We start from the raw sequence: 24,261 nt of genomic DNA on the forward strand, positions 1-24,261 counted from the left end.
TTCCATCAAGGAGAGTTTGTTCCGCTTGGCCGTAAGTCGCATCTTTAATGCAACATACCCCGAATGGAGTGAGCTTAGTAGCATGAGAGCCACTTTCTCATCGTCCACTGGTTTGCCAATTAGCTCCAGATGGGTGAATAGCCTTGTCATGTTGAGCACATGAGCTTAAAGTGGCATCCGGGGACTAAGTCTTGCATTATAGACCTTAGCCCATACTTCTTGTCTCTCTTTTGTGAGACAACCATCTTGCGGTGGCTTGATCCTCATGTTCGAGAGTGACCTAGTCACATCTTCCACAAGTCCATCATAGTTGCCTCTGGTACTTTTGGTGACTCTAAAATTGACTACATCTTCTAGAGCTTTGAGCATCATGTCCAGAAAATAGTTGGAGAACTTCCCCTTCCATTGTACCGGGATGGAGTTTGCCATGAGTCTGAAAACTCTTTTACAATCCACACTCCATACCTCATGTGCCTCATCACTCATAATCCCCTTTGAGTAGAAACTCGGGATTTGAGTGTCCAGAATGTGCTCTAGGTAGCAATTTCGGAGGGTCTTTCGGAGTTCCTCTTCCCATTCCTGAAAGTTTACCAAGTTCAGAGAAATTGGCAACTTTTCGGGCAATTCCGGGAGCATAAGGTCGTTGACATTAGTTGAAGACATGATTCTACAATTGAAAGAATTTGAAATAAAAAACCATTCATTATACTTAAATAAGATTGAATTCATGCATTTTAATCAAACTTATTTAAAACGTCTTATTCACACATTAAAGATTGTCCCCATTTTAGGTGAGAATAAGTCGATTCCAAGATCCAAAGAAACAAAGAGTGGTTAAGCATGCTTTGGCTTGTCTTAACACTCAATCTCCTAAGGTAAGCAACGCTTTGCTAATGGCTCCAAGCCACTCTTGGTTGAATAAATCGTCGCATCCAATGCTCTCTAAACAATTTATTCACTTTGCCACGACATGTTAGGACTCCATCACTCATATCGTTGAGTATAACCAAAACCACCTTGCATACCTGGTATGCCTTACGTTCCTTGGAGAAGTAGTGATGCCTCGCTTTGGCGTAGCCCACCACTACCCTCGTTCGGTTGGTAAGTGTGTTTTGGAATGGCAAGTTTTACCCAATATTTTAGGGGCCTAGGGTTTCTATGTTGGTTGATTTAAGTGATCTTAATTAATCATCTCAACATTCGAAATCCTAAACATGCATCTAACATATAATTCATATATATATAAACATAAATATATATCAAAAACATAAATAGAGATGCATTTGGCAACTAGCATGACCCCTTGAGATCTTCAAGTCTTCAAAAGGTCTTCATTTGCAACTTCATGGCTTTGTCTTCTAAGAACCCCGTCTTTAAGACTTGACCAAAATATTACAATTGCTAGTATCTACGATTAGGACTAATCTAAACATTAAGGTACAAAAATACTCAACGGTTCGCAGACCGTATTTAGATTTACAAAAATACATCACGGATCACAGTCCGTATTTTCTATCCTAATCGGGCCCCACTAGTTGCCATTTCATAAAACCTGTGAGAGAATTTACATTCCATTCATCCATTCACTATCTGTGAATGGCCCATGCATTTTACAACGATAAACAAGTAACAATGCATAAAACGCGCGAGAACTAGTAACTAATCTACGTGGTTAATCCAATTAACACGCCTAATTAAACTAGTCAAAGTTGTTTTAACCGGTTATGGTAACAACTAAGAGACGCTCCCACTAAATTCCGCATCCAACTTAACTAATCCAATTAATTAAGTCGGTGAACCCAAATATTTGCCAAAATTAATTTTTGCAAATGTCGCTAAAAAACCGAGGCCTAGCCTCCAAATTTTTTAATTAAATAAACAAAATAATTAAAATAATTAAAACGACAATTTAAGCAAAATTACGAATTCCAAAATGTCTAAGCGCCTAGCACTAAGACTTGGAGTCCAAAAAAATACCCTTATTTACATATTAAGCAACGCTAAAATTAACTTTAAAATAACATCGCCTTAATAACCCGGGGTTATTGTACCAATTATGGGATTGTACGTACCGTACAACAAGCACGTAGTATGCCCATGCGCACCCCCGCAACACCAAGCATGCATGTGGGCTGCTTGTGCTCGCATGCGCTACAACCAGCCCAGCCAAGCGTAGCAGCACGCACAACGCGCACAGCCTTATGCTGCTGTTGCACCATGCTGCTGCTTGTTGCTGGCTGGCGCGCTATGCTGCTGGCAGTGAGCAGCAGCCCACGCCCTTCCTCGCACACACAGACGCACAGCACCACGCACAGCACCACGCACCTAAGAACGAAGCGCCCAACAGCCTCGACAGCCACATATGGGTTGCGTGAGCAGCCCAGCTGGCCGAGAGCTAGCTCGGGGCTCTTAGGCCTCGTGTTGCGTGCTAATGATTCGAAAATTATCGATTTTTGTGTGTGACATTATAAATCAATTCTAAATTAATTTTAAAATATATTTTGAGGAAAAATAAAAAATTACAAGTCCAACTTAAATAATTCATCCAAAAGCAATTAACCAAATTTATTTCCAAGAACCATTCTTTAATAAAATTGGTTTAACTTGGTGTAATAAAATAAATTAGGGCAATTCTCACTATTAATTTAATCACTTTAAATTAATCTTGAGATTTTGACAAAATAAAAGGGAGTTGGAAAAAATGAACATAAGTTCAATAAAGACTCCAACTTTAATACTTGTGACTTCATGAAAAATTATATCTTCCAATATGAAGATAAACCAATTTCAATCACAAGTTTTAAACTTTATGATTCCAATCAACTAAAAAATGATTAAATCAACAAAGTTTAACCAAAATTCATGGAATTTAGTAACTCAAAGTTTCAATCACTTATCATAAATAAAGATTGAATCTTTAGTACTTGGAAGCAACAAAGAACAACTATTTCACACTTAATGCAATTAATTTGCAATTATGTGAAAAAATAAAACCAAACTTTCAAGCACCAATTACTACCAAGTAATCATGCTTAAAGTGGTCTAAAATTGCATATAAATAAAGGAAAGAACCAAATACATAACCACCATAAATAAGCAATCAATTTCCAAGGTTAGAAAGACTTAAAATTTTTCGTCAAAACGAAAAATCCCTCGAAAAATGCATTTCTGGTCGTTTTTTGGCTAAAACCCAAGACCTAAAGGGTAAAACCATTTCCAGAACACCTTTTCCACCCAAAATTCACTATTTTTGGGTCGAAATCTGGGTTCGGGAGTTGAAGACAGCTCTAATACGAGGTAAAAATTGGAAAAAACGAGATACTAATCTAATTAGAAACTTAAAACCAGAAAAATTAAGCCATAAAAACACCTTGAAAATATTATGATTTTAAAAATAAAAGAGCGAGGCTTTGATACCGCTGTTGAGGTTTGGTGAGTCCGACTCACCGCGGAAACAAACCCAAAAACAAGACCGCACTCGCAATAAATAAAACCATAAACATTATAAAATTAATCACAATATTAAGATAAGCTAATTACCTTTGACGCGTGCTTCGCTCCAACATGAACTCTTACTTGAAAGCTTCAAGTCCCGCTCACTCGGAGACCTCCAACGAAGTCCACCCCCACCAACACAACCGACTAGGTCCAATGTCTTGGGGTTAGCAAGACCCGACCAATAGAACCCGAGTAATTATATTGAGTTCAAAGGTTTTCACTAATTTTGATGCCTTTTCCAACTCTTACTCAAGCATCATTCCCAATGCCCATACTTGGGTATTTACTCTCCCATCAATGTGGGATAGTATGATTTTTCCATTTTATTTTAAAGCTAAACTAAATTTAATAATCAAGCTAGTAATAAATTAACAAGTGGCAAGCTCATGTGAATGGTTAGGTGAGGACCACTTGGAGAAGGGGGGGACCAAACTTGCTCCCCACTCCCTCTCCCATAACCGGCCACCTCACTCCACACACACTCAAGGACCACAAGCCACATGGCACCCACCCTTGGGCACTAAGGCAGCCAAGGTGGGCTGCCATGTGCTGTTGTCCGTGGCAGCCACGCCCAGCAAGCCCAGCAGGCCCAGCACTCGCATGCGGGCTGCCAGGCGCTGCTGGCCAGCAAGCCCAGCATGCTTGTGCGGGCTGCTGCTGGTCTTGGCCAGCACTGCTAGGCAGCAAGCACTAGCCTAGCCATGCTGCTGCTAGCTGTGGCGAGCTGACGTGCCTAGCGTGCTAGCTGCTGCAGCTTGTTGCGGCATGGCTTGCTAGCCATTGCGTGCACAAGGCTACGCCTAGCATGCTAGCACGCACTAGGCAGCGCCTAGCCTTGCGATGCTAGCATAGGTGCGCTAGCATGCACCAGCCAGCCTAGGCTCGACTTTGTGCGCATGCTAACCACCATGCTAGGCCATACGCCCTTAGCACTCGGTTTGCTTGGGCATTCCGATGCTAGGGGTATTTTGGTCTTTTGTTGATTTATTACTATTTCTCGTCTCGTCTTTCACTATTTTTCGACTCGACTTCCGACGCTCGGTTTCGACGCTCTAAGCTCGAATTTCCGACGCCTAAATAAATATTACTCGGTCGATTCATTAATTCCTTCCGAATTAATTCCCTCGGTTCGGTTTGTTGAATGCTTGGGTGTGACCCGAAGGGTTCAGTCAAGATTAAGCTGTAATATTAATTATTCATTAATATTACTGATCGAAAGCGGCCTCCACCCAGGCATTCCGATCACTTGACCTCACTGAATATATTGACTTTCTAATAATTCTGAACCCACTAACGAAATAGTACACTTGTTCGAAGGACACCATTCCTTTCAAAACGATGTCTTTTGCATGCTTAATAATTTAACTTTTGCAGGTTCCTAGTCCTATGGATGCAGAGTCAATGAAGAGAGCAAATCCGATGCCTGAACCTTTCCCAGATGTTAAGAAAACTTCAATACCTAATCAACTTTGCTTATGTTAGGCTTTCGTTTTTTATTTCATTACTTATGTCTTAAGTCCTAATCAAATATGTAGGAAGAGACACCTTGTGATCTGAGCTTCTTCACCCCGGGGAAAAAAAGGACGGACAGTTGCAGTTGGTGGGGTATGGTAGTGCACAACCTTTGACAAGGTCCATTTTAAGTCTAATATTAGCATCCACTACATCTCGGTCGGGATCGATTCTATAGTTGCTGGGTTTGAGGACTTACCGCTACTAGTGCCTAGAGAGGAATATGATTTTTTTAAGCTGCGTGATGCGACCGGTAGCTTTATGAAATGGCCACGTGATCGGCAGAGATTGGTAGGAGGGGTAAGTATACACTACTTATATGTAGCTACTTGTATGTAACTAGATTACCATGTGCTTTGTGCAATGACCATGTTCTTTTATGTAACCAGATTACAAAGGAAATCAGTCCGCTAAAAGGAAGAAGGTGGAGAAGCCAAAATCAAAGGAAGAAGGTCCTCCGAACATGGAACAAGGACAAGTGTCGAAGAAGGGTTCGAGAGCTTCTTATACTCCACTGGTAGAAGCCGATGTCCTTAAGTCACTTTCGAAAGCATGTACTTTTCTTCACAACCGTGTTAGTGATTTGCCTACGGGTACACATATTCAAGTCAACTTGCCTAAGACATTGTTCCACTACGATGAGGATGCGATCACATACATTTCTAGAGAGGATGTGACGGAATTTCTAACCGGTTTCATGCTTAACATTTCCATCATTCAGACTTTCATGAGGTAAATTAATGAGACTATTCCTAAACATATTGTATTTTTGATATTTCGTACCAAAACAATGCAAATAGTAATTATTTGCCCACATTACTTTATTGAAGGTCACTACATGAGCTCCTAAGTAGTAAACCCGATGGTGAGGAAGCAGTTGGGTGGTTATGCCCCGAGCAGACCTCAGTATCCAAATGCTTGCATAACCCTTGTGATGTGGTAGATTACCTTGAGCGGGATATTAGAGAATCAATGCGTGCGGGAAACAAAATCATATTAGCCCGCTGTTTAAGGAGTAAGTTTAAATATGTCACTCTTAAGTTGTTTTTTAAGTATAGATGTTGACGTATAATAATTGATGGATTGATATTTGCTTTAATATATATGTAGTCTTCATTGGAGCCTTATGGTGATTTGTGTTTTCAATAACACAATCTACTATTATGACTCGGTTCGTATCTGGCCGCCAAGGAAGTTGCAAGTGAATAACCTATTGAATAGGTACATACCACTTCCTATTGTTTTATATCATCACCTAAGTCATTGAGTGGTTATGTTTCTAATTTTATGCTTTTTTTTGAAGTCTTATGAAGAAGCTGAATTGTCGTTCGGTTGCGGGTCCTACGTGGAAATATTCGAAGGTAATGCCTTGTTATAGTGATTTATTTAATAAAATTGCCTTCGGTTATGGCTATGCATGACTAGATTAGATTTGTGTCATGTTAGTGTGCGCATTAAGACAACGGCGTTGATTGTGCCCTGTACGTGATGAGGTTTATGCTTGACATAGTAAATAGGTGCACGGAAGCTCAACACATTGAGGAGTTATGGTTTTTTTTTGTTTTCGTTCGATTTTGGTTAAAAAAACGTAATAAATTTAGTTGGGTGCTCATTAGATGTGATATCAAAACTTACGCGCCTAAGACTAGGAATAGCCGATTTTGGATAAAAGTTGTCCTAAAACTTAGTAAAATGATCTTTTGATATGATTTCAAACATTAGACACCTAAGACTGGTTAATATTGACATGTTATGATAAATAAATAGTTCATTAGATAAGAAATGTAGAAATCGGGCAAAGTAGAAGTCAAATAGCCAATTTTGGATAAAAGTCGTCCTAAAACTAAGTAGAATGGTCTTTTGATATTATTTCAAACATTACACACCTAATACTAGTTAATATTGACATGTTATGAAAAAGAAATAGTTTATTACATAAGAAATGTAAAATATGGGCAAAGTAGAAGTGGAATAGCCGATTTTGGATAAAAGTCGTCCTAAAACTTAGTAAAACCATCTTTTGATGTGATTTCAAACCTTAGACACCTAAGACTAGTTAATATGGGTATGATATGAGGAAAAATTTGGTCATTTTATAGAAAATGTAGAAAATGGGAAAGAGAGTACCCGAGGCAACTGCAGCACTCGAGGCAACTACAGCACCCGAGGCAACAACCTCGGGTTATGCCAGGCAGCTGCAGCAGTAGCCCAGGCATATGGCCAGGCAGCTGCAAGCAGCCACTAGGCAAAGCAGACAACTGCCCAGGCAGATACAGCAGTAGCCCAGGCAGCTGCAGCAGCGTCCTAGGCAACTGCACATGCAGTTGCGGCAGCTAGGGTGTTAAAAAAAAACCCGACCCAATTTCCCGATGACCCGGTAAATACCCGATGGGAAATTTAGGAAAAAAAAAAACAGTTTTTTCGGGTCGGGTACCCGACCCGGGAAAATTGTCTCTAATCCGGGTCGGGACATTGGTCGCATTTTTTATTTACCGGGTACCCGTTTACCCGATAATAAATTAATAGTTTCTTTTTTTAAAAAAAAAAAATACCCTCCCTTAAAATAAGCCCAACCCACTTAGAGTTTTCTAGGGTACGCCGCTTCCTTGAGTTCTCTTGACTCTGTCTCTCTTCCTACCTTCTTCTTGAATTCCTTCACCTTCATCTCTCTTCTTCATTTCCCTCTCTCTCTCTCTCCTCCATCTTTATTTGTCCAGTTCTCTCTCCTTCCCTATCTTTCTCCGCCCCTCTTTTTGTTCTGCAAATCTTCATTCTACAAATCGAAGCAACAACAACCGCAACAACAACAGCAACACCGAAGGCAAGGTGCGGCGTGTATGTGTTTGCTTCAGTAAGGTGCGGCTCCACTTTCATCATTCATGCTCAGATCTACAAGAAGATTACAAGTTTCCAATATAAATAATGGAGTATATTTGTTAATTAATTAGGGATGAATATGTATACCCATTTTATTGTGGGTTTTAGTGTTTTACAATTTAATTAGTAGTAAATTAATTTTTATTGTGTTTGGATTAGTATATTCATTCATGGATTTGATATTAATAACGTGAAAAATACTCTTTTAATTGGGTTTTTGTTAGGATTATATTGTATTGATAAGAAAGTTATTTTGTTATGGTCTTTTTTTAATTTATTTTATATATTGTTGATTTTTTTTTATAAGAAATACTATTGTTATGGTGTATAATTATATGAGATATTTTATACTCTTATATATATAAGAGAAATAAACATTAGTGTTCAGAAAGATAAATAAATCTTTTTCAAAAAAAAAAGAAAGAAATTCGGGTACCCAATGTCCCGACCCGAATAATTCGGGTACCCGAAACCCGGGTACCCGAGATATTCGAGTCGGGACATGAGACAAATTAACAAGTACCCGAAAACCCGGGTACCCGGATTTGAACACCCCTAGCAGCAGCCACCAGGCAGCTTCCCAGACATCTGCAGCAGCCACCAGGCAGCAGCCTAGGCACCTACAGCAGTAGCCAGACAACTACCCAGGCAGCTGCAGCAGCCACCAGGAAGTTGCCCAGGCAGTTGTAGCAGCCATCCGGCAGTAGCTCAAGCAGCTGCAGCAGCCATGGAAGCATCCCGTGCATCTGCAGCAACCATGGGCAGCAGCCTGGGGATAAAATTTTTTGCCTAGTGAGTGGCACCTCATGAAATTTTGCGTACTTTTTGCGTAATTATTAGTGAATTTGGTAAATAAGTCATTACGTCGATTTTGGATACAAAGCGTACTAAAACTTATTTGGGTGCTCATTTGATGTGATATCAAAACTTACACGCCTAGGACTAGGAAATAGGGGTATGGTATGAAAAACAAAAAGGTCAAACGAAAAAAAAAAGTAAAAAATGGGCAAAGTAGAAGTGGAATAGCCGATTTTGGATAAAAGTCGTCCTAAAACTTAGTAAAATGATCTTTTGATAAGATTTCAAACATTAGACACCTAAGACTAGTTATTATTGACATGTTATGAAAAATAAATAGTTCATTAGATAAGAAATGTAGAAAAAAGGCAAAGTAGAAGTCTAATAGCCGATTTTGGAAAAAAAACCGTCCTAAAACAAAGTAGAATGCTAATTTTCTATGATTTCAAACATTAGACACCTAAGACTAATTAATATTGACATGTTATGATAAAGAAATAGTTCATTAGATAAGAAATATAGAAATCGAGCAAAGTAGAAGTCAAATAGCCGATTTTGGATAAAAGTCGTCCTAAAACTAAGTAGAATGGTCTTTTGATATGATTTCAAACATTAGACACCTAATACTATTTAATATTGACATTTTATGATAAATAAATAGTTCATTAGATAAGAAATGTAGAAATCGGGCAAAGTAGAAGTCAAATAGCCAATTTTGGATAAAAGCCGTCCTAAAACTAAGTAGAATGCTAATTTTCTATAATTTCAAACATTACTCACCTAAACTAGTTACTATTGACAGGTTATGATGAAGAAATATTTCATTAGACAAGAAATGTAGAAAAAGGACAAAGTAGAAGTCAAATAGCCGATTTTAGATAAAAACCGTCCTAAAACTAAGTAGAATGCTAATTTTCTATGATTTCAAACATTATACACCAAAGACTAGTTAATATTGACATGTTATGATAAAGAAATAGTTCATTTAATAAGAAATGTAGAAATCGGGCAAAGTAGAAGTCAAATAGCCGATTTTGGATAAAAGTCGTCCTAAAACTAAGTAGAATGGTCTTTTGATATGATTTCAAACATTACACACCTAAATTAGTCACTATTGACATTTTATGATAAAAAAAAGAGTTCATTAGATAAGAAATGTTGAAAACGGGCAAAGTAGAAGTCAAATAGTCGATTTTTGATAAAAACCGTCCTAAAACTAAGTAGAATGCTAATTTGCTATGATTTCAAACATTACACACCTAAGACTAGTTAATATTGAAATGTTATGATAAAGAAATAGTTCATTAGATAAAATATGTAGAAATCGCAAAGTAGAAGTCAAATAGCCGATTTTGGATAAAAGTCGTCCTAAAACTAAGTAGAATGGTCTTTTGATATGATTTCAAACATTAGACACCTAAGACTAGTTAATATTGACATGTTATGATAAATAAATAGTTCATTAGATAAGAAATGTAGAAATCGGGCAAAGTAGAAGTCATATAGGCCTTATTTGGGAGATTTTGGATAAAAACCGTCCTAAAACTTACGAAACCCTCTTTTGATGTGATTTCAAACCTTAGACACCTAAGAGTAGGTAATATGGGAATTCCATGAGAAATAAATTGTTCATTTGATATACATTGTAGAAATTGAACAAAGTAGAAGTCATGTCGGCCTTATTTGGGCCATTTTGTGAAAGAAACAAACCTATATATCTTGCCTTTGAAATATTTCACATACATTATTTAATTTGAATTTTATGTAATATGAGTGATGTTTTATGTTTGGTTTTTTATTTTTTTTTTCAAAGGTTTGCAAGATTCAAAGGGAAGGCCCGTTAACAAGGGAAGAATTTGATGAAATTCGCGACATGTGGGCTTTTTTAGTGACATTTGATGGCATCTAGGTAGAATAATATATATTAGATAGTGAGATTGAGTTTTTTTTTATTATGAACAATTAATATTTAGTTACTTTTTTTATATGTACATTAATTACATATAATTAGTACTATATATTATTTGTGAGTGTTATATATGTTATTATTATGCATTTTATTGTTTTTATTGTTTTATTATTCTTAAATTTGTAATATTTTAATTATTATTAATTATTAATATTAATTATTATTATTAATAATAATATAAATAATAATAATAATTTTTAAAATGACAGATTAATATGTATATCAAAACAGGTCACTAATACTATTATTAATTAATATATATTTTGGAAAAAAAAATAAACAAATGGCAAGCGGTTTGGCGTCAAAACCGCTTGCCATTACACTTGACATAATATTATGTTAAGTGCAGATGGCAAGCGATTTTGGCGCCAAACCGCTTGCCATTCTCCCCTAATGGCAAGCGGTTCTGAACTGCTTGCCATTTAAATGGCTATTGGAAAGCCCCTAAGCCCATGCAGTTCAGAACCGCTTGCCATTAGGGGGTTTGAACCGTTTGCCATTACGTTTTTTCTACTAGTGATATAGCCGTAAAAACAAACTGGCCATAAAAACGACATCTTAAATTATGTTGTCTTTTTAATATAAATGTTGCCATAGACGGCAACATAGATATTAATATTACATTTTTAAAAAATAGTTTTGTTATTGTTATCTTTTCATGCACCAATTATTATGTTTGTTGACTTAGACAAGAAAAAGGTAACACTTAAAGCGATTGTTGCCTTATATAGTCTAGAACGACACTTTTTTTCTCTGTTACTTTAATTCAAGGTAACAAATAAATTTTATTGCATTAAATTATAAAGAGTAACATTTTTGTAAGTTTTGTAATATTAAGTGTTGTCTATTCTCATTTTTTTGGTAGTGGGAGAAGCGAGAGAAATAGCCGAGAAATGAATAAAATAATAAGAAAACCATTAAAAGCACGCATTTCTCTATACTAGCACACAAACACGCAAATCAAGCATTATTCCCTAAAAAACGACATAAAAGACTAAAAGCGATCATAAAATAAGAAGAAAACCTAGCCTAAGAGTGCCATAAATGGCACGCATCAGAAATAAAGACAAGGAAGGAATAGGATTGATACTCTCTTTGATGAGAATGATGTTCAGCTCAAAGATACTGCAAATATTGAGGCTAAAATCAATGGTTTTTATAAGAAACTGCTTGGTACTAAAGTTGCTTCTCTTCCTGGGATTGATCTTAATACTATTAGAAGGGGAACTCAGCTCTCTAGAAGTGCTCAACAACTTCTCATTGCTCCTATGACAACTGCATAGATTAATATTGCCTTAAAGGGTATTGACAGCTCCAAAGCCCCCGGGATTGATGGATGTAACTACTTTTTCTTTAAAATGTCCTGGGAAATTGTAAAGGATGACGTCTATGATAGTGTTCTAGAGTTATTTCCATGCTGAAACAATGGAATTTCACTACCATAACCTTAGTTCCTAAGGTTCCTAACCTTACTTATGCAAAGGATTTCAGACCTATTGCATGTTCTTCTGTTCTTTATAAACTAGTGTATAAGATCCTCACTGCTAGACTTGCTAATGTTCTTTCTGGGGTTATTGATGGAGCTCAGGCTGGTTTATTCCTGGCAAGCATATTAGGGATAATATTCTGCTAGCTATTGAACTCATCAAAGGATATGGGAATAAGTTTCTTTCTCCTAGATGCATGTTGAAAATTGATTTAAAGAAAGCTTATGACTCTGTGGAATGGAGTTTCCTTTAGGCTGTTATGCCTGAACTTGGTTTCCCTAGTCAATTTATTAGCTGGATCATGGTTTGCCTTTCTTCTGTCTCTTTCTCCATTTTGATCAATGGCATCCCCTCTAAACCTTTTGAGGTAAATAAGGGGCTTAGGTAGGGAGATCCCATGTCTCCTTTTCTATTTGCAATTGGTATGGAATACCTGTCTAGATGTCTTGTTGAGTTGCATCTTGACCTTAATTTCAACTATCATCCTAGATGTGATAAAATGATGCTAACTCACTTAATGTTTGCTAATGATCTTTTGTTCTTTTCCAAAGTTGATAAAGACTCTATCACATTGCTTTTTCAAGCTTTCACTAAGTTTTGCTTGGCTTCTAGTCTTTCTGCAAACTTAGACAAGAGTGAAGTCTACTTTGGTGGACTTTCTGATGTTGAGCAAGAAGCTTTGAGAAGCTTGATTGGAGTGGTCCCTGGTACTATTCCTTTCAAATACTTAGGGGTTCCTTTATCCTCTAAGAAAGTCACTATTGCTCAATGTAAACCTTTAGTGGACAAGGTTACTGCTAGAATTAATGGTTGGTCTGCTATGCATTTATCTTATGCTGGTAGATTACAGCTGGTTAAGAGTGTTGTTTTTGGAATTCAAACTTATTGGGCTCAGATTTTTGTTTTGCCTAAAAAGATACTCAAAGAAATGGAAAACATATTCAGAGTTTTTTATGGATTGGGAAGGCTAATCCTTCAAAGAAATCTTTAGTGTCTTGGTCTCAGGTTTGCCTTCCCAAAGTTAGTGGTTGGTGGAACTTGATTTCCCTCCCTGAGTGAAATTCTGCTGCTGTTTGTAGGCTGCTTTGGGATCTTGCCCATAAAGCAGATAACCTTTAGGTAAAGTGGGTTCACATCTACTATTTCAAAGATAGGACAGGTGGTCTAGCCCTGCTCTTAAAAGGTGCTCTTGGGTTCTAAGTAAAATTTTGAAGGGTAGAGCTACAATTGATGGTATTGGTGGATGGGGTTCTGTTCAGCATGGTGATAAAGTCAAAATAAAAAGATTTATCAGCTGATCAATGTTCTTGCCCCAAAAGTTACTTGGAGAAGGGTCATCTACAACAATGTTGCTTCTCCCATAAGCTTGTTTATTCTTTGGCTTGCTGTGAGAAATGGGTTGGTTACTAAGGATAGGTTGCTCTCTTGGAATCTTCAATGTGATCCTATTTGTTTTCTTTGTAACCAACACATGGAAAATGTACAACACCTTTTCTTTGTCTGTACTTATGCTAGAGAGATTTGGGTGAAGCTGTTGAATCTGTTTGGGGTCCACAGGCCTGCTTGGGCCTTTGATGCTGAAATTTCCTGGATTTCCAGGATCTGCATGAAAAATAGACCAAAAAATAGACTGTTTGGTATGTGCTTTGCTGAAGCTGTCTATCACATCTGGCTGTAAAGAAATTCTTTGATTTTCACAGGAAACTGCAAACCTATTGACATAGTTTTTAGAGACATGTTGTTTGCTTTTGCTTGTAGGTGTAATATTAGTGACAGAAATTTACTTATCATGTAAGCTTGCCATTTGTTTCTTTTGTTGTATGCCCTTGCTGTCTAGTCCTGCTATAGGGTATGTCCTGCAACTAAGTCTAGGAAGGGGCTTGTTGTTTGTGTTCAGGTCTTCCCTTTCTCTATCACCCTTCCTAGAAGGTGGGTAGGGTTTTTTTAGGGATGATCGAGTTCTTATTTCCGTGGTGAACCCTTCCTAAAAGATGGCATCACATTAATAGGAGCTTTTGGGTAGTTGTTTTCCTTTTTTCCAGGCTTCTGTAGTGTGGGGTTACATCTTAGCTTTGTAAGTTGTAATCTTTTGGTAATGAAATTTTCATTTACCAAAAAAGAGTGGCTACCCCTTCTCTGCCTTAATATTGTCTTTTCCATGTCATCAGACAATTTTTCCACTCCTAGTGCATGCAAGCAATCCAATCATGCCTGGAAATCCACGTTCCTCTCCGATTTGTAGCAGCCTTTCCATATCATTACCATTTGGCCATCTCAAGTAATGATCACCGAATTGGTTTATGACACCTATGGTAATTTTTCTAATGCCAACTTCGGGTTACTTTAGCTTATTCTTATGTACTTGTCACAAGCGTCGGTGGCTAAAGTATAAGATAAACTGCCTTATTATTCAAGTGCACGTTTGTAGTGGAGACAAGCCTCGATGCCCAGTAGCATTTCTCCTTTGTTGGAACTATGTATCATTTTTTGTTACTCCATACATAACACGTTCAAACACATGATTTTGCATTTGGAATCTACGTCAGGAAAGGTCACTTGGGTAGGCCAGAACTTTTGCAAAGTACTCATTGTACAAACCCCGCACATGACCTTCTTCACGCCATCTATCACCACGAGGAACATATTTTTGTGAAAATTAAATAAAATTTAATGTAGATTTGACAATGGGTTCTGAAAAGTTATCACATGGAAGGCCATCACATGTAATAAATGGATTTTGAAAAGTCATCAAATTGAGTATGAAAGGTATTAATAGACTCTGGAAAAGTATTCATATAGAGTCATCAAATCAGTAGATTTTTAAAAGCATTTACTATTGAATTTTGAAAAGTTAGAAGTATAGTAAGATTCTAAAGAGGAATTGACAAATCACAAGAACAATGTTTCACACATAAAACGACAAATATTTAAACTTTATTACATGGTTGGAATACAATTCATTACACAAACATTACCGATTGGAAGGTTAGACACATTAAACTAAACATAATATTACTAAAACACAACAAGAAACTGAAAACATTGAATAAAAAAAATACTTAAAACACAGCACTAACACATTGCAACCTATTCCAAAACATGACATTAAAATGCCCTAAATTTGCTAAGGTATTCTTGGAATGGGACACAAACTTCTTTGGCACGCAATTGTTGAAGCATGTCCCAATTCATTTTATATTGCAGTATATGGATGTTTCTGTCATCTAGTTTGATTTGCTTTTTTCTTGTTCTCCAATTCCAGCCTTTCCATATCTCTATCAAAGGCCTTATCCCTCATCTTGTCGTACAGTTTAAGTTTGTCACTTTTTTTTTCCTTTTTACCTCGACTTAGCCTTCTTCACACCATCAGGACATGGTACAAAATCATTAGCAAGAATGTCTCCACTTGTTGGTGTATTTGGTGTTGGTCTACCATCTTCATCCCTTGATCTAATCTCTTTCCACTTCTAGAGCTCCATGGGGTTTTAACCTTCGTGGGCTTCTTTGATAAACAACCACGTCCTAACACATGAAATTTTTCTCTAAGAGTGATATAAGTGCCACTTCCACTCTTTATCAAACTGGAACTTCCCATAGGAGTTTTATGGATCTTATGGGCCTCAGCAATCACATCATCAACATTTAGCTCGCTAAGTATCCTTGCCTTGTTGACGTTACCAAACCACTTGACAATCGCAGGAGCAATTCTTAACCACCGTGCCTTCAGACTACCAACCATAGGACACTAGAACCTTCTGCCGGAATACATTCGACTTTTGATTTGTTCCGTTAATTTGATCATTTGTTGTGTTCATGTACATAAATATTATAGAGGTTGTCTTTGCATCATCCCAATTCAATTATCTACCTCTTCAGTGGGTTTAGGAGTGGGATTAGGTGTAGATTGGAAGGTCGGTTGTGTTAGGAGTTCGGTGAAGTTTCTTTGGGTGCATGGAACATTCAATTTGTCCTCCTCATCATCGTCTTCTTCCTCTTCACCAACTGTCAAATTTTCATCTCTGCTCTCGCCTCCTCCGGGTATTGACTGACAAGAATTATTGAAAACACTACCTAGACCATATTCACCGTAATTGGTTGGTAATATTGGTTTAGTTGAGAAATTTGATTGACTTGGTTGAGATAGTTGAAGCTTGGTGAGTAATTTTGACAAATCCCTTCGAAATTTAAGGTGAAATTTTGAGGAATTACTTGTGAATAATTTTGTGGGCGATTAGGGGAGTTTGAAGAGAATTTTCTTGATGTATAGGATAATTGGGTGGATGTTGTTGTGGATTTATTTTTTTTAAAATTTTTGTTTGCGCTTTGTTTGAGGCTTTGGATTATTAAAAACATTATTAGGAATATTTGGATCCATAATTAGGAATATTTAGATTCATAATATTCGGAAGAAATTAAATTAGAACACTAAATTTTTTTTAATAAAACATATGGTATCAAAAAGGGGTAATTTTGGAGGTTGTCAAAACTAAATCATTATGAAAAGCCCTTTTTTTTGTAGGGATATATCAATACGAGTGTCTATTAATAGAGAATGAAAAAATACGACCGTTGGCATTTTTAAAAAAAAATAATATTAAAAGTTATTAACATTACAAAAATATAATTGTAACATTAATAACTTAACCATTGGAGATCCAAGGGCATGCATCATGACACTTGGCGAGCTACTGCATGCTGCCGTGTATGCAAATCAATAAAGGTGAATTTTTGTTAGAAAAATTAATTTCACAATCAGTTTAGTACACCAAACCATTCACATTATTCATGCCATTGTTCATCAATCTCTAATTTTTTAAACATTATTTTTTTAAAATTGTAACACAAATAATTTTAATTGTTCATTGTTAAAGATGCTCTTATCAAGGTTTATTTGAATTCGAAGTGTTTTCAAATAGTTTTTTTTTTAAATTCAAATTCAATCTTAAATCAACCAAAATTACCTCGAAATTAATTTTACCCGGTAATTTACAGTCCAAACCTATTTGGTATCGACTCAACGTTTATCTAGAACCAGAAAAAACTCAACCCAAAACTCATTGATGGCTTTCTACCAAGGCTAGTTTCAAGCTGCCCCCTACTAGAAGACAAAGACCTAAAATTTATGGCCTTAACGAACTATGTTGTATGTCCATCACGCAACAATTGCTTCACCTTTCTTCAGAGATTGCGTTTATACATTCTGTCTTTCAGATTTTCAAGCAACATATGCCTTGCACATACTTTTTTTTTTTCTTGACATCAGCTTAATAGACAAAAATAAAATTACACACTTAGGAGTAAGGTCGGTAAACTAGCCAATGAAGCCTTACTAGTTCCAATGATACCAATATTTCAAATACAACTCTTACAAAACCAGCCGATTTGAAGAACCAAGTAGAAGACTTTGAGCATGCTTTACCATTATTGGCTTTGCATCCCTCATTCCATTGAACCTGAAGAATGGACGGAATATTAGAGAACACAAAGCTTTTGGTAGACAACAACATGAACCTCGAAGAACACAAATATTCCCAAAAAGTAGATAAAAGGTTAGGAAAATAAGATGACCTCGACTTGACAATACAAACTGAGTCACTTTTACTAGTAAAAGAGACTCGGTACCCTTCACTGTGGATACCTTTGATCTCTTCTCTAAGGAAGAAGTCATTACCTATAAACCCCCACAAGAAATTTATGAGAGCCCCCATGTTGAAGAGAAGACTTGAGATAAAGGTTTTTCAAAGTAATGAATTGAAAATCCATTGCTAAGCTGAAATGAATGATACTAAGGGATAACCTTCCAAAACTCTGATTAGAGTAATCAGAAGAGTTAAGAGCACACAAACAACAAGCCAAGACTAAGCTTCCATTCCAAAACAGTCCACAAGAAACCTCAAACCCCGAATTTACCCGACCCCGAAAACCTAAAAAACTGAAAGAGGAGCGTGGGCATCGAAGGGCGTGAGGTTTATTTTCAGCAAATTCATAGCCTCATCAATCCCCCTATCTAATAATGTTCAACATGTACATTTGCACGGTATGTGCTTGGAGGTTTTTTTTTTTTTATGAAAACAGAAGCATATATTACTTGGACATTATGTCCTAAATATTACAAACCAAGAGTTCACAACCTACATATACCAAAAAGGTAGGTTGAAAGCTAATATATACATAAGTGAACAACCATGAAAATAAAACTAGATTAAAAGTTCTAGATATAACTAACAGAGGGAAGAACCAAAGACTAAACAGAAGCAAAAACCCCCATAGCTCGGAGATCTGCATCATAAGCTACTCTAACACTTGCTGGAATTTCATAATGAGGCTTATGTCCAATATGCATATCCATGGCATATTTAGAAAGATAATGGGCTACAGAGTTGATCTTCCTTGGAATATGATTAAAAATTATAGTCATATCCTTATCCTTATTTCTGAGAAGTCTCCCAACATCTATGATCAAAGCAACAAGTTCATGGTGAGGATCTTCAGTATCCTTGCTCATCATTCCCTTTATAGCCTTAGCATCAGTCTCCACCTCCAAAAATTGAACGGGGATAGCTCTAGCATAATTTATTCCTTCACGTAAAGCATAGAGCTCAGCAGCCAGAGCTGAGTTAGCATTGTACTTACTGGAAAAGCCAAATTACCATTCACCCTTATCAGTTCTGAAAACACCTCCTCCTCCAGCCTACTTAGAGTTTTTCCAAGCTCCATCTGTATTCAGCTTCAGAAAACCAGCTCTAGGAGGATGCCACTTAAGAATTGAAGCAGAAGCACTCCTTTCTGTAAGTAGAATTCCTTTACCTTTATCAGTACCCTACAATACAAAGGAATTTATTTGATAATCAATTGTAAATCTGTTAAACACAGAGTTACAATTGTATGTCTCATTGTTAAAAATAACTCCATTTCTTAACTTCCATATATGCCACATCCCCATAAAAAAGATTGCTCTCCACTTTTGAGTCTGAGAAAGATTGAATTTAAGCCAAACATTCCATTTAGAGTTCATAAACATGCCATAATTGAACTTAGGGGGAGGTTTGACTTTTTGGAAGATCATTTTCCAAAGAATAGAGGAAGAGGTGCAATCTCTAAACAAATGAAGGAAAGATTCTGGAAGACTGTTGCATTTAGAACAGATAGGATCAAAATAAGGGATTCTAGTAGCAAGCAAAGAAGCAGAAGGGGTAATGGACAAGACACAATTCCACATAAACATTCTGTATTTGAAAGGGACTTTGATTTTCCAAAAATGTTTCCAATTCAAATGAAATAGCAGAGGAATAAGCAGAGGAGCTGTAGACTGGAAGTAAGCAGATTTTATAGTAAAAGACCCGAAATTGTGGTACAGCCATCTAATTTGATCAGGGGAAGAATCTGAATCAACAATTGAAAGAGGGGTGGAAAGTATAAGAGGAATGATATGAGGTAGCACATGAATCACATTATCAAGAAACCATTTCCCATTTCGAATGACATTAGAAACTCTCCAATGCTCTTTGGAAGTAGGGACTTCAACAGACATGATTTTATAAAGAAGGGCTTCCCCCACCCAATGATGATACCATAGAGAAGTGTCATCACCATTACCAATTCTAATGATTAGTCCTTTTGAAAGAAGTGATCTGCCCTTCAGAATATCCCTCCACATAGGGGATTGTGAGGAATTAGAAGTGGAATCCAAAAAACTGGATCTTCTAAAGTATTTATCTTTTAAAATTTGCACCCAAAGTTTATTAGGCTGGGTTAGAATAATCCATCCTAATTTAGCCATAAAACACAAATTCCACTCCTTCAAAGATCTCATCCCTAAACCCCCTAGAGCAATAGGAAGGGTAACATTAGACCATTTGGTTCTAGGAGTATATCTAATGGAATCAGTCCTATTCTATAAAAATTTCTTACATTGTTCCTTAAGATCATCAAGAACAGAAATAGGAAGAAGGCCAGTTTGCATGGCATGAAGAGGGTAAGAATTAAGAACAGACTAAATCAAAGTACACCTTCCAGCCATATTTAAAAGTTTAGCTTGCCATCCCTTGATTTTCTCTAAGGATTTGGTTAAGAGATTCCAATAATCTGTCTTTTTGAGTTTATTAGGACTTGTGTTGACCCCAGATATTTCCCAAAAGAACAAGAAGATTGAAATCCAGCCAAAGTGGAAATCTGATGTCTAATACTGAATTCCATTTTAGGAGGGAAAATGATACTAGATTTAAGCTCATTGATCCTAAGACCAGAAAAATTCCCAAATTGAGCTAGAATATCCAGCATAATTTTGAGATTGGAAATATTGGCTGATCCAAATAAGAAAACATCATCAGCATAGAATAAATGGGAAAGGCTGTAATTTTAGAGATTTTAAGAGGTTTCCAATTCCCTTTATTAACACTGTCTTCAATTAATAAAGAAAGTCTTTCCATGCAAAGAACAAAAATATAAGAAGAAAGAGGATCCCCTTGTCTTATACCCCTAGATGGTTTGAAACTGTCAGTGATCTCCCCATTCCACAAAACAGAAATAGAAGGGGATGAGACGCAATTCATAATCAAATCAATAGAAGCTTGAGGAAACTTATGATAATGAAGTGTATCCTGAATAAAGGACCACTCCAAGCAATCATAGGCCTTTGTTAAATCAAGCTTGAGAGCCATCACATTTTTACCCTTCTTACATTTATGAAATAAATGAGCAACCTCTTTGATAAGAATGATATTATCCTCCATACATCTTCCTTTGATAAAACTAGATTGCAAAGGGCTTATGATTCTATGGAACATACCCCTTAATCTAGAAGAAAGAATTTTAGTAACAAGTTTATAAATTGTATTGCACAATCCTATGGGTCAAAAATCAGACATAGTCATAGGATTATCCTTCTTTGGAATCAAAGAAATGTATGAATGATTGACATCACTAGGAATACAGCAATCCCTAAATATTTGAGAGATAAAAAGATGAATGAGTTGACCTATATCATCCCAAAAAATTTGAAAGAAAAGAGGCTGTAAACCATAAGGGCCAGGATTTTTAATAGGATCCATGAGAAAAAGATTGGATTGGACCTCTTCTATACTAGTAATGGAGACCAAAAGAGAACAATCAATCTCACTAAGCTTCTGAATAGCAGGTTAGGGAAGAGAATCAGAATGAGGGGGGATGGAAGAAGAAAAAAGGGAAATAAAATGAGCCCTTGCTAAATTCTTTAAAGAAGGAATGTCTTCAATCAGAACACCATCAACATTATAAAGAGCAAGAATTTTGCCTCTACTTCTTTTAACCTTAGCCAAAATATGAAAATATTTGGTGTTATAATCCCCAAATTTTCTCCAATTTATACCAGCTTTCTGAGCCCAAATAACTCTCTCCATCTTATATATAGCATTAAGATCAGACAGAAGAGACTTTTCCAAATTAATAAGGAACATGGAATAGTTAACTGCTAAAGCTTTCTGGATTCCATTGAGCCTAGCTAAGATGATTTTCTTTTTCAGCTTTGGATTCCGAAACACATTAGTATTCCAACTATTAACATTGGTTAAAAAGTTAGACCTACCATCAAGAAAGGGTAAGGGAGAAGAGTTCCTAAACCATTGGGAAATAAAAAATTCTTTGAATTGAGCATGTTGAAGCCAAACATCCTTACATCTAAAAGGAAAAGGGCCACTGGCAGGAGCTGGATTAAAAGTAACAAGAATTGGGCAATGATCCGAGTAAGTTCTCACCAAATTAGTTACCTGAACTTGGGGAAAAGAAGCTATAAAAGCAGCGTTGGATATGGCATGATCCAAACGTTCCCTGATATGATCCTTCCCCAGCCTGGCATTCTCCCAAGTATAAGGGTTTCCCCGAGCACCTAAATCGATTAAGCCAGTTGAGTCAGTGAAATTGGTGTAATCTTAACATTGTGAACTTCGAAAGGCACGACCTCCCTGCTTCTCCCCTTGGGAGGTGACTTCATTCATATCCCTACCAAAAGCCAAGGAGTAGAAGAGGGAGGTAAATTTCTTTGTACAGGAGTTCCAAAAAGCATGTCTGTGAGTAGCAACACTTGGAGCATGCATACCTGTGATAAGAACATCTCACTCCCCTCACATTCCAAACGATCAACTCATTTTTATTTGTGGAAGAGGTTTCTGGGGAGATAGTCTAGGAACATCATTGGGAAGAGAATTCAGAGGAAGGAAGAACTCCTCCCAGTCCCTCCAATGAGTCCAATTTCCTAGCCCTATTACATACTCCACTTTCACTGGAGAGATGTAGCTTCTAATGCTCATGCACCTCATTGGCTGAGGGATGTAAAAGAGCTGCACCTGGATCCGTAACACCTCCTCTTGCGTTAGGTAGATTGCCATAGGGTGTCCCAACTTTGCCATGTCTTGACCTTTTGTTGCGGAATGCAAGGGAACTATTGGAAGTCTCTCGTACGCACTCCTGAAATTCATTAATCTTTCGTGAGACTGTCATTGGAGAGATAGGCTCATCCGTGCATGGGGGGCATCATTTCCTCCCTCCATCGAAGAGCATCCATTACTGCCATTGCTGAGGCCGATTGAAGCAATTCGCTCGCCGGAATTCTTATCAGAGTGCAAATTGGTCTTGGTTCCTAAGGGAACAGAGGCAGAGCTATCTGTGGAGAGGGGAGTTGTTGAATATTCCATTTCTTGGTGATCAGCGGCTTCTGAAACTGATAAGTTAACATTGGAGGAGGAGTAGAGAGGGGGGTTTGAAGGGTGGATGGTGGAACTCCCTGAGTTGCAGAGCATAGGAGAGATGGAGGGTGAGGAACATTGAGGGAAGGTGAAGGAGTTGGTCTGGTCGGAACTGGTCTCCAAATTGGAGTTGTCCGCGATGATGTGGTTATGGGAGTCTGAGTTAAGGACAGGGAGGATGGGATTACTATTTTATTGTTTTCCATTTTTGTTAGGAACAGGACAAGGGGGAATAAAACCAGAAGAGGGAAAGCTTGAAGATGAAGTCTGATTGAAAGGGATGGGAGAACTATTTATTGTTGTACTTAATGATTGGCCACTTTTAGCTAAAACAGGTGAAATATCATAACTCAAGTTATCTAAATTTGCAGTAGGGAAATCTTGCATGTGATTTTCCACTGACACTGAAGCCAAGTGTTTAACTTGAGGAATAATAGAATTAGCAGAAGATGAACCTTCAGTTTGAAACTTGGAAATAATTATAGGAGAAGAGGAATTAATGTTCGAATCAGAAGTAGGTGGCATTAAATCTTGCACAGTAGCACCTTGAGCTGATTCATCTCCCGAAATACTCATAGAAAGAACCCTTCATAAATTTTTCGAGTTGTGGGAAGATTTATTACCCGAGTTTAAATGTTTCTGATTTTGAACTCTAGAGCCATTAGCTTTATTCTTGGCATTCTGAGAAGTTGTAAAGTTTCTATTTGGAGTGGGATTGGATTGGGATTTTGTTCTATTCCTTTTTGATCCAGTAACTAAGTTCCATGGGCCATAATCCACTATAGACAAAACAGAAGTATCTTTGTGGGCCTGAGAATCAGAACCAAGAGGTAGCCCACTGCCCAAAACTAAAGTATCAGCCTTAGAATTCTAAACATTCTTGATGACCTCTTTTGAAATAGCCACATTACCTTGAATGGAAGAAGAGGGCTCTGAAGAGGGAGACACCTGGGAACATTCCTTAGCCACATGCCCACTTTTGCCACAATGAAAGCACAGAGAATGAATATTCTCATATTGAACTTGCTGCCAACCACCGCCAACCTAAACCTTGGACACAAGCGGATTGGTCATGGAGATTTCAATACACACTCTAGCATACCTTTGAAGCGATTTGGAAAAGGGCTTCTTATCATAGTATTCTACAGGGAGCTCAGGGAATCTAATCCATGCAGACATGTAATCAAAGTCTGTAGTAGAGGATCTAAAATTAGGTTTCCATTTGGTGACAACCAAGTTATGATCCAAAATGAACCAAGGCCCTCCATAAAGTGCTCTTTCATAATCATTCAAGCATGAAAAGCGGAATAGGTATACATTATTTCCTACATCAATTGTTTCCAAAACACCCTTAATTTTCCACATAATTTTAGCTCTTGTGTTCATAAAAGCTGGCCTTATA

The 24,261-nt window shown here is 37.1% G+C and overlaps 1 protein-coding gene across 1 annotated transcript; it reads left to right on the plus strand.

Moving 5' to 3' along the window:
• Positions 1-12,068: 12,068 nt before the first annotated feature.
• On the plus strand, positions 12,069-13,132 carry LOC110702693. The gene is made up of 3 exons (XM_021880448.1): positions 12,069-12,257; positions 12,395-12,525; positions 12,583-13,132. The coding sequence occupies exons 1-3, from the start codon at positions 12,069-12,071 to the stop codon at positions 13,130-13,132; spliced, it is 870 nt and encodes a 289-aa protein (XP_021736140.1).
• Positions 13,133-24,261: the final 11,129 nt, after the last annotated feature.

Source organism: Chenopodium quinoa, unplaced genomic scaffold (genome assembly GCF_001683475.1).
Source record: "Chenopodium quinoa cultivar QQ74 unplaced genomic scaffold, ASM168347v1, whole genome shotgun sequence".
NCBI lineage: Eukaryota > Viridiplantae > Streptophyta > Magnoliopsida > Caryophyllales > Amaranthaceae > Chenopodium > Chenopodium quinoa.